Genomic DNA, 13,303 nt, shown 5'->3' with positions numbered 1-13,303 from the left:
GCTTATCCCTAACCCTTTCTCATGTTTGTTTGTTTTTAGGAGCCCAGCAAAGGCTCTACAGAACATTTCATCCTCCTGGAGAATCTGCTGCAGCTAAGCAGGTCCTGGATCTGTCCTTTGGATGGCAAATCCCATGCAGCTGCAGAATAATAGTAACACTACTACTGCTACTATAAATAATAATAATCCACTATTAGTAGGTGATGAATTCCAAGTACAATCCACATGAGCTGGGCCTGAGCTCCAGAAAGCCATCCTCCTGCCCAGATCTGGGCCACGGCAACACCACTTGCCTATGAGGCTGCTCGGGAGCAAAGGGGCTGCGGCGGCCTTGGTGGGTCCCCTTGGCTCCTCGCCTGGGCCTCGTTGCGCGCGCCGCGGCCTCTCCGCACCCCACCCCCACCCTTCCCCCGCTGCAGGCGCGTCGCCCGCAGGGGTCTCCCTCTCTCTCTCTGGGGCTCACCTCCTCGGCCTGCTTGCGCAGCGCCTTCTCCCGCTCGTACTGCGTGAGCAGCTGCTCGTTGTCCTCGCGCAGGAGCTCCAGCTCCACCTCGTGCTCCTGGTTGTCGGTCAGCACCGAGTCGAGGTTCTCCAGCACCGTCACCACCAGCGGCATCAGTTCCTTGACCACCTCCTCGTCGTAGCAGCGGATGAGGCGCTCGAACTCGCGGTAGATGCTGTTGGCTAGGCCCGACACCCGCTCCGACATCACCGAGCCCGAGCAGTAATCGTCGCCCGGGTAGCCCCCGACGCCGCCATCGTCCAGCTGGATCTCCAACATCTTGGCGCCGCCGCCTCCTCCTCCTCCGCTGACCGACGAGCCCCGCGCCGCGGATAGAAGGCGCTCCCACCGATAGCGGCACCTGCTCCGCCGGCTTGCAAAAGATGGATGGCGGCGGCGGCGGCGATGCTGATGCTGCTCCTGCGCCTCCCGCTTCGGCCTCCGCCTCCCCAGCGCTCGGCTCGGCTCTGCCCAACGTCGCTTGCCCTGCGCCACTGGCCACTCCCGTTGCCGTCGCCTCTCCTCTCCCTGCCTTGCGCGCACAGGCGCATCAGCACCAGAGACGCCGCTGCGGCCAGGCTGCTATTGGGAGGCGGGGGGCGGGGGTGGAGGGACGGAGAGAAGGAAGAAAGGTGGGTTTACAATCGGATTTCCCGTGCGCATCCCTCCTTCCTTCGCTCCAATATGGAATAGGTTTTCATCGTTACTAGGCTGGCCTGAGCTGTGGCCGTATTGGGGAGGGGGCGCGCAGATCCAGAATAATGCTGCCGCACAGCTCTCTTTGCGACGGCAAAGGACAGGGGGAAATGAGGACTAGCCTGCTTGCTATTTTTTTAAAAAAATAAAAATCCGTGTGCCTGTATAATATTTAATTGGTTACATTTTAGGTACACGGCATAATATCCCCAAACTCCCATTTACTGAGCTGCAAATGAGATACGGATTTGGAAGAATCACCACCTAATACTCACTAAGTAAGCTTCATTCAGCCTGGTAGGATTTGCTTCGGAGTGGATACAGGATAGATTGCTATGAAGATAGCAATCTGTGGGTGAATTTATCCCTGTGGGGATAAAGTTGGGCATTATTATTATTATTATTATTATTATTATTATTATTATTATTATTATTATTTTAAAACGCATTGTAGAATTCCCATGCATTATATCAGTGCAGTCAAGTCCACTTTCTTAAATCAGGAGCCTAAGCAGTGCACAAAACCATATGCTTATATAGTTGTTTAAAGGGGGGGTATAAATTCTGTAAGTATATAAATAATCATTTCAACCATAGAATTCATGCATTACACATAATACAACACATTTTAACTACTCCACAACAAAAACCCAGTTGCAAAATATTTCCATCTGATAAACATAAACAGGTCCCATTGGGACCTGTTTATGTTTATCAGATGGAAATATTTTGCAACTGGGTCTTCCATATGCTTTATTAAGGATGCTTAATGCCTTCAGAGAGACAAATGAGGCTGGACCCTGTATGAAAATATTAATCTCTAACCTAGAATCCCTTCCACTAAATCTAATGTGTATGAACTGGTTGCAATTACTCAGTGAAAGTTGAAAGCCACTCTACACATCTTCAGAGGTAACCTGCCCCCTGCTTTTTAACTTTTTGTGTCTCATATCTGAGTTTCTGCATTGGAAGCAAATTCATACATAGTTCACTTGATGGAGATATTTTGGTCTCCATCAGACAACCTCTTTATTGCAGATTCATCCTGATTTGTGGGACTGTTTGTGGGACTGCCCTCAAAAAAGGAACTGGTAACTTCAGATGGTGCAAAATGCAAGATACAGTGGTACCTTGGTTAGGAACTGTTTTGGATTACAACCACATCACACCCGGAAGTGATTGTCCCTTTTTTGGATTACAACCCCCCCCCTTTTTATTACAACTCTTTTTTGGGGGGGTCCCAACTGGCGAAAGCGCACCTTGGGTTACAACCTGTTTTGTTTAACAACAGGACCTGCGGAACGGATTATGGTTGTAAACCAAAGTACCACTGTAGTTGCCTACATTTGGTCAGTCAGAGCATATTACTGTGGTGCTGTTGGATCCATACTGGCTGACATTTCAATTATACTCTCAACTTACCTTTATTTTTATTTATTTTGATGCCTTCTATTAAAATAACTATAATAACATAATAAATCTTCATGGTACTGACAATGATAACAAATATAATAGGAAGACCAAGAGTAACAGAAACTACAATAGCTTAAGGAAAACACTAATGACCAAGCTTTCTGCCTTAAGACAGAAATCAAGGAATCATAGAGAAGGAAGGCTACTGAAGGCTTCTTGATCAAGCCCCCCCAACCCCCCCCAAAAGAAACCCTGTGTCTGGCACTGCCATTTCCCATTCAAAATCCTACTATGCAAGGTCATATAAATAGCCTTCTATGTCACTTAACACTGACAAAAAATACACATTTCCTAGTTGCGTGACTTAGGTATACACCTCTGTGTATACCTCTGTTTCATATAACAGCAACCAAAACTGTGAAGCAAACAATAAAATAAAGAGCATCAGCTGAGAGCTTCTCTGTGCCATCTCTGGAAAGATCAGGAGTAGCATGTCAAGCGCCCTGCAATAAAATCCATCCCCCAACCTCTCTAATGACTAATCAATGAGGCATTAGAAAGATTTGGGTAGAGTTGTAATGTGAGCTTCAGTGTTCTGGTCTGAGGAAGGAAAAAGGAATGAAGAGAGAGGCAAAAGCTTGCAAGAATCCTCAGGAGAGATCTCTTAGTTGCTCCTAATAGCACTCTAAAACATATTCTATTCAAGACAAGGGATGGATCTGCCTAGAGCTATGCAGAAGGGATGTCTGAGCCCTGCTTTTTTAGATGTCAGGATGTCTGCTGTAAATCTCTAGATTAAATTTATTGTAAAGAATATGGGAGGATGTTTTTCTTGCTCCTCCCAAGTGCCCCAAATGAACATGGTCACCGAAGAAAGGAATTTGAATTTGTTGCATTTATTTTTTGGGACTGAATTTAACACGATAAAAAAAAAAATTAAAAGTAATTTGCATAAAAACAATCCAGGTGCGACATTTAATAAAATTTCTTTAAAACTACAGAAAAATGGAATCAAAACACAACTGTATATCGTAAATAAAACTGAGCAGTGTACAAAACAAAAAATAGATAATACAAATTTGGGTCCAGAAATAGTTGCACAGAAGCGATTGTGACCCTTGTGTTCTTGAGTCCTGCTATATGGACCTCTTCCTCAGGCTGGGAGATTGCCTAGGACTAGGTGATTATTATCTCTTCTGGCTCTGTCTTTGCCTTCTTGTTCTACCTCTCCAGCCTGATTCTCAGTTCCAGCTGAAAGGATGCTTTCAGCTCAGCCCTGACCAGGATCAAGCTGGCAATGGGTTCTCTATAATTTGTTACAAATCTTCACTCAGCTTGTGGCTGTTATTATAAAGACCTTCCCTTGACCTTCTTTTATAGAGCAGCATGTTCCTCCTGGTCTTATCAGACTGGGAAACCTCCACAGGAGCTGTTAAATAACACCAAGTGGACAACTATAGCCATCACAGAAGATTTCTTTATGCCAGTATTGTATTGTACTGTATTGCACTAATTACCAGCACACTTATAGCAGCAGTGGTGCCACAAAGCTCTTAGGCAATTTTGTTTTCTGCTTGCTTATTTATGCCCCCTTGTTTTTGTTTTTCACTGGAAAAGTTTCTACATCCACTAATTTCCTCTCAGATAAATAAATGTGCTAAAGAAAGAAAGAAAATATTTATCTGGTGCTACCAGTGTGACTATGGATTGGCAGCAGTTCATCTAGATCTCCTTCATTTCCCAGATATTGGCCAATAGAGGATGTTAGCTCATTCTTCAGTAGAAAAATCTCCCAGAGTAGGTAGCCTAAATAGGATCAACGACAAACAAAACAGTCCCTGCCTGTAGGCTTACAAGCTAAAGGGCATAACACAAAAGGAAAGAGGAATACAAGCAAACTCAGGCACCTGCTCCTAAAATTATTCCAAAGTTCTTATGATGGCCAGCTTGACTTCTGGGAGACGATGACCCAAATGGAGCTTGGTTCACACTTGAGCTGATGGGTGCTTCCTGTTACTATACCTCCTGTAGCCTGATAGAGTAGGCAAGGGAAAAGAGGGACCCGATTGACCTGGTCTCTTAACAGAGCCAATGCAATGAGCCCACAAGCCTATCTTTTCCTCTGCTGTAGCCTGGTGAAACTATATAACAGCACAGTGCATTTATAGGATGGAGGTAAGCTGAAGTAAAGTCCCTGCACCCCAGAATTAAAGGTGGCCAGAAACAGGAACCATTACTCCTGATATCTATGCTGATTTGTTTTTTGCCTTTCCTAAAGAGGGTTTGTATGGTTTTGTAGTGGTTTTTTAAAAACAAAACAAACATGCAAAACAGTTTTATTATAGCCATTATGATTACACATATACCCCACCATTCTTCCATAATATAACTTAAGGCAGCATCCAGGGGTCTCTCAGACAGTTTCCCATGCAGGTAATGGGCCAGATCTAGACCTACTTACTTTCAGCAAGGTGGCTACAACATGTGCCTTCAGACAATATCCTGGCACCAAGAATACAGGGCTAAGGGAAATCCCTGGTGCCTGACTGTATAGATGCCTATGTGAGCCATTCAGTGTCTGCCTGGATTTTCCTAATGCAAAGTCCTGTTCTGATCAGATCCACCTCTGTCCACAAACTCTACATGGCTGGACAGCTCCCTTGCTGCCTCAACAGCCTTGCCTTGGGTCCTTGCCCTGTTGGACAGCTCCCCTGCCTTGCAAGCAGATGGGGAGTCAGAACCTCACAGCATCAGGAGTGATGATTCTAGCCTACAAGAGTACAACCCACTTCCCAATTGCTTTATGAAGAAATCCACGCAGTTGGGAACCCCGTGCTGCTTCCTTAACGTGTAGCTTTGCCCTAAATGTAGGGCGGCTTCTAAATACAACAGAGACACAACAGAGGCACGGAAGGATGAGAGATGACATCATCTGGCTAGAGCTTTCCTTGCTGATGAGCTATGATGCGTGAAATGACACAGGGAGAAGCGATTGCTCAGTTGGGGGCTGTGCAATATTTGAGCAGGACTGGGGTTGACAGAGGAAAGCTTCCCTCACAGCTGCTCCGCCTCCTTTCTCCAGCCTTGCTTCACACACTGGGGCCCAGAGATGCAGAGTGTGAGTCATCAGACCAGGATGAAACAGCAAATAAGCAGCATCCATCTCCAGGAACAAGACAGAGCAGAGCAGGGGGAATTCCCTCTTGAAAGAGAAGAAGAAGAAGAAGAAGAAGAAGAAGAAGAAGAAGAAGAAGAAGAAGAAGAAGAAGGGGGGTCACATCGAATATGTTTGTGGGAAATCAGTTTAGTTAGCAGAATGCTGGTGTTCCTGCTTTCTCCACTTAGAGGTTAAAAAGAAGTTAACTACATAACTGGGCTTTGTGTTTCTTTAAGGCTGGCATGGAATTCACAAGGATCCTTTGTTAATCAAGGTTGGCAAAAAAAGAGCACGTGTTGCAGGGAGTTGTGGCACTGTTGTCGCTTCTTGTATATTTGTATCTTGCTTTTCCTCACAGGAGCTCAAGGCTGTGTACATTGTCTTTCTTTTTATTTTCACAACAGCCCTGTGAGGTAGCATAGGCTGAAACTGCACATACCTGGCCTTTTTATTTTATTTTTTGCATTTTTGTTATTTATCAGAGGTGGTGGTGGTATTTTACTGCAATTATTAAGACCATAAAAATGTTGCAGTTAAAGCAGTAGGTGGGGCTACTTTTCTGCCTTCATGCATGTTTATTTTGCTTTATGTGATCTGTAAATAACATATATTTGTATCTTGCTTTTCCTTCCCTCCTCCTTTTTTATCTTTGGAACAGCCCTGTGTGGTAGGCTAGGCTACATTAACAATATTCTTAAGCAATTCTTGCCAATATATTTGGGGGAAGGGATGCAGGGCCCCAATCCACATACAGTAGACCAGGACCAGGAAGTCCTGTTGGCATGGGGAACCTTTGGCCCATCAGAAATCGAACTGCAACTCCCATTGTCCCTAGCCATTGGCTATATTTGCTTGGGCTAATGGGGGTTGTAGTTTATCAACAGCTGGAGGGTCAAATATTTCTGTTTTAAAGTAAGGAACAGATTGGTTTGCATCACCTATTGAATTCTACAACCAGGGACTTAGTTGGAACTTCACTGGAACCTGCTACATCAGATTTCTGCATCCAATACTAAGCCTACAGAATTCTCTGTAGAATTCAGATAGGGGGTGCAAATTAATAAGGCCTTTTAGAACAAAGAAACACAGGGACTAGATATGTAGTGAACTTTTTTTCACTACAATAATGTTCCAAAGGATAGAGAGGGCACGATTAAAGGATTTAAAGGGAATTAAAAACAACCACCATGCCCTAGCAGAGCATTCTTAAACAGCTTCATTAAATTATCATCACTGGGGCTCTGTAAATGCTGTAGTCAATCCAAGCTCCATGTAAGCCAGTGGAGGATGGTCTTTTAGGGAGAATGGGTTACTACCCCACCAGCCTCTGTCCTCAGCCAGTCCCTGCTGGACTGTCCTCATATTTGCAACCAGTCAGTGGGTGGCTCTGCCTGTCATTGGCTCTCGCGCCACCTAGTGTTGGTCTTCCCACTTCCGCTGTATTATTCCCAATGGGCACCAGCCACCACTGATCTAAGACCTTGGCCAGGAATTTTGTAATGGAGGTGGGAAGGGAAGTCTACATGCAGAGGGTCATTCACTGTAGAACAGCTGGAATTGAATATAAGTAATGTAAAATGTTGAAAATTGTAAAATTGTAAACTGTTAATGATGTAATAAGGAATCATATGACTAGTCAGTTATCCCACCGCCTTTGCACTCATTGGCCAGAATGCTGGAAGCCTGGAGTAAATTTATTTCATAGAGAACAACAATTTGGCATATTGCTTTGATGTTCTTCTTTAAATTTCCAAAAGTAAAAGGGGCAGACACAGGAACTGAAAAAGATATAGATGTTTGAATATCATCCATGCCCGCCAACATTTCATGGATGAAAATAGGAATGTGCTCATAGGAATGTGCCCTGCCCTCATATCAATGAGGACTTCAGGAGCCACATCCCCCCCCCCCATTCTACATTTTGAATGATTTTGATTCACGTGCTGGATGGTATATTAATTTACTTTGCAAGATCCTCGCAAGCTATTGCTGTTAAAGGCAAGATGTTGGTTGCTCTTTGGGTAAAGATCTACTACTAGGAAAGACAGCGCCTTTTCCAGGATAGCCTGATATCTTTCAAACTTCCTCTTCAGGAGTACACAGGGCACCATTATTTCTGTTCATTTTCTGTTTGTTTGTTTTTAAAGAGAGAAACCCCAAATTGTTGGTTTTTTTAAATCCAGTTCACATTTAGTTCATCTGTTTTGCTTGAAAATGTTGTTTAGCTGCTGTTGCTTAATTTTAAGTTGTAAATGGAAACTGGAAATTGCTTTATTTAATGGTTGCATTGATAATTATTTTATGTTTTATTTGATGCTTTTATTTTTATTTTATTTTATTTTTATTTTGTGTGATGACAACATGCCCTGAAAGGCAGGCTAGAAATCTATCCAATAAATCAGGCATAGGTAAACTCAGCCCTCCAGATGTTTTGGGACTACAGCTCCCATCATCCCTAGCTAACAGGACCAGTGGTCAGGGGTGATGGGAGTTGTAGTCCCAAAACATCTGGAGGGCTGAGTTTGCCTATGCCTGCAATAAATATATCCAATAACCCTGGCATCTCCAGGTAGGGCTATGGGGGAAGAATATTGCTGAAACCCTGCAGAGCTGCTACTGGTCAGTACTTCATATGCATAAGGTTGCACTGTTTGTTTAGGATAATCTGATGTGATTCCCCTCCTCAATTTCCTTTTTCTGTCTCCCTATCTCTTAGTCATTCTTCTTTCCTCCCCACTCTTCCTCATTCTGGCCTTTCAACTGATCTCTTCATTGCAATATGAAAGGTGGTTTACTGTGTAAGAAGCTTATTAAAAGGTCTGACGTTTTAACTGGGAGGAACTTTGACTTAGTCCTAGGATCTGAAATGAGAAAGACTGTGTTGAAGGTGAGAAAGTAAGTTGTGGAATTAAATGGAGATGGAGAAAATACAGATAAGAAAAGTTGTTTAAATATACTGTAATTGTATTGGTTATGCACTAAAATTAATAAAGAATATTTAATTAGTTAGTTTATTCAGCAACATTTATAGATTATTGTCAGGGAACTGCCATCAGAGCATCAGGTGGTGGAGGGACTCAGGCAGGATGAAAGAGACTCAACTGCTGAAGCAGGGACCAGCAGGGGGAGGAGTGGGTCTCTGAGGGAATGCGAGCAGGAGGGAGGGCTCAGGGAGGCTTCCAGCGAGAACAGTGGGGAGGTATCGGAGTCTCCCATAGGGAGACCCATACCTCGCAGGAAACTGTCACGCCGTGAGTCCAGGAGACGCGTTTCCGTTAAGGAACTTCTTTGCTGGAAACGCTTCCGCAGACAGCCACTGTCGGACTCTACTAGTGACTAGAGCAGACATGTCTGAGGAGCTCCGTCACACACGGAGGTTTGTGGGGGCGCACAAACTCTGAGGGAGCACGTTTTCACGCACAAGCAGCTAATCAAACCCTCACAGCAGTCCGACAGTCTTTGTACGCTGCCTGTGCAAGAGAAGGCATCATGAGCGAACCAACCGGAACCGGAGGAGCAGGGGCTGGAGCTGGTCCAAGCTTGGAAGATAGATACCGAGCGTTGGAGGTTCAACTGGCCCTGCAGACGGCGAGGCTGGAGGAGAGAAGGGCTCAGGATGCAGACAAGAAGGGGAGAGCCACTCAATTCCCCAGAAAGGTACCAGGATTGGTGCAGAAATTTGGGGGGGACCCCAAGGACTACCATGCTTTTAGGACAGAGATGCAATATGCCCTTAATGTGCAGTTCGATGAGTTCCCTGATGAGGAATCGCGAGTTGCTTTTGTAATTGGGCATCTTGAGAAAGGGGCTAGAGACTGGGTTCGACCCCTAATGGCAACGCACAATGACATACTAAAGGACACAATGAAGTTCTTTCGTGCAATGGATATCATGTTTTCCAGCGATATTGAGGAAGGGGTGGTGCGCAGACAGCTAATGGCTTGTAAGCAGGGGAGTCGATCTGTCCGTGAATATTGGACTGAGTTTACCATGCTGATTCACAGACTGAGTTGGGATTTATCGGCTGCACCCGTTCAAATGCTATTTGAAGAAGGTCTTTCTTCGGGGGTGAAAGACGAGCTGGCACGGAGCCCCAGGGCGGAGTCTATGGATCAGCTGACCAAATCTGCGCTGACCATAGGAGCGCGGCAGGAGGCAAGAGCCTTGGAGAGGCGGGAAGGGAGAGGGGAACGTTGGAAGGAGTTCCGCATTCCAGACATTCCTGAGCCAGCTTTCCCGCCGGCAGAGCCGATGGAAATCGGAACAGCGCGCGCGCGCGCATTTTCAAAAACCAGCGAGGGAGCTAAGAAGGAGGGAAAGGGCCCCCGGAAATGCTATCTCTGCCAACAGCCAGGCCACTTGGCCAGAGTCTGCCCCCAGAGGAAGGAATGGCAAGGGATGGTGGGAGCTGTTGAGGGGGGAGAAGAAGGGGGAGCGGAGCAGGTAAAAGCCAACGCCTGGTTGCCACAATTGGGGCACTGCAGCCAGGCCAAAGAGCAGTGAAAGTGCCCGTGCCAGAAGCTCCTCGACCTGCTCTAGTGATTGAAGTGTCGCTAGAGCTGCAGAATGGGCACCCCCTAAAAATAAAGGCGCTATTGGACTCAGGCAGCTCCTGCAATTTTATGAGCAAGGAGTTTGCTGCTGAACACCAGATACAGACCATCCCTTTAAGCAACCCCCTGCAGGTGACCACGATTGATGGCAGGGAGTTGTTGGGAGGAGGAGTCCGCTTGCAGACTGTCCCAATGATAATGAGGGTGGCAAGGCACACAGAACTGATAGCGTTTAATGTGGCCACCCTGGGAGGCGCTCCCATTATTTTGGGAATGAGCTGGCTAGCTCTACATGATCCGCTGGTTGGCTGGCATCAAAGAGTGGTGTCCTTTGGTTCAGCACATTGCCTAGAACACTGCAAAGGGGAGAAGGGTTCAGTAGGGGCCCAAGCCACCCTAGCAGGGACTGAAGTAATGGGGAAGGTGAAGGTACCACCACAGTATGCAGATCTCAGCGACGTGTTCAGCGAGAAGGAAGCTGACCAACTACCACCTCATAGACCCTTTGATTGTCAGATCAATTTACTCCCTGGAGCACAGCTTCCCGTGGGCAAGTTGTATGCCATGTCAGACAGGGAAATGCAGGAGTTGCGAGGGTTCATTGACAAGAACCTGAAGAGAGGCTTCATCAGAGAGTCCAAAGCAGCAGGGGGGAGCCCAGTGTTCTTTGTGGACAAAAAAAATGCGGACAAGCCGAGACTTGTATGTGATTTTAGGCGGCTGAATGCAGTGACTGAACCGGTGGCGTTCCCTATGCCCAGAATTGATGATATTTTGACCATGGTGAGGAAGGGAAAGATTTTCACAAAGCTGGATCTAAGGGGGGCGTACAACCTGATACGCATAAGGAAAGGGGATGAATGGAAAACCACCATGTTTACCCCTTTGGGGGCGTTTGAATACCTCGTTATGCCATTTGGATTACAAGCAGGCTCCGCGTGTTTTCAATCTTTTATGAACCACGTGCTGGGCCCTTTGCTCTACAAGAATTGCGTTGCCTTTCTAGATGATGTGTTGGTGTATTCTGAGAATGAGGAGCAACATGTGAGAGACGTCAGAGAAGTGTTGAGCAGACTGCAAGCCAACAGGCTGTGGGTCAAACTGGAGAAGTGTCGGTTCCATACCAAGGAGGTGGAATTCCTGGGGTACCGCCTGTCAGACAAGGGATTGGCCATGGATCCCGGCAAGGTACAGGCAGTGCTGGAATGGAAAACACCCAAAACCAAGAAGGATGTGCAGAGGTTCCTAGGGTTTGGAAACTTTTATCGTAAGTTCATCCGCAACTTCGCCCATCTGACGGCGCCCATCACTGACTGTCTCAGCAGTAAGAAGAAGTTTGTATGGACGGCGGAGGCGGAGCGAGCGTTTGAGGAACTGAAAAGAGCCTTCGCCTCTGAAGAACAACTTCTGCATGTGGATTTACGAAAGAAGCTAAGGGTTGAAACAGACGCATCTGACAGAGCCATAGGGGCGGTGCTTCTTCTGCAGCCGGGGAAGGAGGAGTCGGAGTGGCGTCCGTGTGCCTTCTTCTCGCGGAAGCTGAACAAATCCGAGAGGAACTACACGGTGTACGACCGAGAACTGCTTGCTATTCATGAGGCGTTCCGGAGATGGAGGCATCTGCTAGTAGGTGCACAACATAAAGTGCAAGTGTGCACGGACCATAAAAATCTAGAGTACTGGAGAACGGCGCGAGTGCTCAACCAAAGGCAGTTGAGATGGGCCCAAGAGTTCTCCAAATTTAACTTTGAGATTTGTTATGTGCCAGGCCCAGAGAATGTTAGGGCGGACGCTCTCTCACGCAAACCTGAATATTTGGAGGGGGAGGGAGCACCCGAAGAAACCCATATCATTCCAGAGGACCGCTGGGTGTGTGGGGCGACTTTGGTGGGGCAAAGGGAATTGGTAGAGGGTACGGTGCAGGATGCATACGCCCAGGGGAAACTCAGGGATCTCAGAGGGGAGGAAGACAAACCCGGTGGTTTTGAGGAGAGAAATGGGGCATTGTATTATAAGGGAGCGTTATATATACCTGAAGGGGAATTGAGGGAGAAAGTACTCAAGCAGCTGCACGATAGCCCCACAGCAGGGCACTTTGGGCAACACAAAACCATGTGGCTGGTTACCAGGGAATTTTGGTGGCCCAAGGTCAGGGAAGATGTGCGGGAGTATGTGAGAGGGTGTGAACAATGCCAAAGAGCCAAGGGGGAGAGGCAGGCGCCGGCTGGTTTATTAGAACCACTGCCCACACCTGAGAGACCGTGGGAAGCAGTGGCAATAGATTTCATGACTGATCTGCCAAGGTCTAGAGGGAAAACAGCCATCATGGTTGTAGTAGACCTGTTAACTAAAATGGCCCACTTCATAGCCTGCTCACATGCGGTTACAGCAGAAGAAACCGCCAAATTGTTTGTAGAGAATGTGTTTAGGTTGCATGGCGCCCCCTTGAGGGTGGTTTCAGACCGAGGGAAACAATTTACTTCCAGGTTCTGGAGGAAGCTCATGAGCTTACTGCATGTAGAGGTTAATTTCTCGACGGCCCGTCATCCTGAAACCAACGGGCAGGCGGAAAGAGCAAATGGGGTTCTCCAACAATATTTGAGGTGTTATGTTAATGACAGAGAGAATGATTGGGTGGAGAAGCTGGCGTTGGCAGAATTTGCCTACAACAATGCAGAGAACGTGTCCACGGGGATGAGCCCCTTTTTGGCTAATCACGGGTGCCATCCCAGAGCCTTCCCAGGGGGGGAGGGGGAGAACTGGAGCGTTCCAGCTGCAGAACAGTTCGTGGAAGAAATGGAAGCGATCCATCGCCAGCTCCAACTCAACTTAAACAGGGCTAAGGAGGAATATAAGAGGCAAGCAGACAAAAACAGAAGGGAAGGTGAAAGCATCAGGGTGGGGGACCAGGTGTGGCTGTCAACCCAAGGGTTGCCATTCAAAGGAGGTTGTAAGAAATTAAGACCCAAAAGGCTGGGTCCG

At 46.7% G+C, this 13,303-nt stretch overlaps 1 protein-coding gene across 3 annotated transcripts in view; it reads right to left on the bottom strand.

The window, feature by feature from the left end:
* MAPK8IP3 (mitogen-activated protein kinase 8 interacting protein 3) overlaps positions 1–13,303 on the bottom strand; it is an 84,251-nt gene that overhangs the window by 69,063 nt on the left and 1,885 nt on the right. For all 3 annotated transcript variants that reach the window (XM_081170312.1, XM_081170310.1, XM_081170311.1), the window contains exons 2-3: positions 1,474–1,565; positions 464–1,084 (exon numbers count right to left, since the gene is read on the bottom strand). In XM_081170312.1, the coding sequence (XP_081026438.1) occupies positions 464–1,084; positions 1,474–1,565 (713 nt within the window). The remainder of the gene's footprint in view (positions 1–463; positions 1,085–1,473; positions 1,566–13,303) is intronic.

Source organism: Podarcis bocagei (genome assembly GCF_964188305.1).
Source record: "Podarcis bocagei genome assembly, chromosome: 14".
NCBI classification, from domain to species: Eukaryota; Metazoa; Chordata; class Lepidosauria; order Squamata; family Lacertidae; genus Podarcis; species Podarcis bocagei.
The sequence above is the reverse complement of the archived record's forward strand: the minus strand, read 5'-3'. Positions and strand labels throughout refer to the sequence as shown.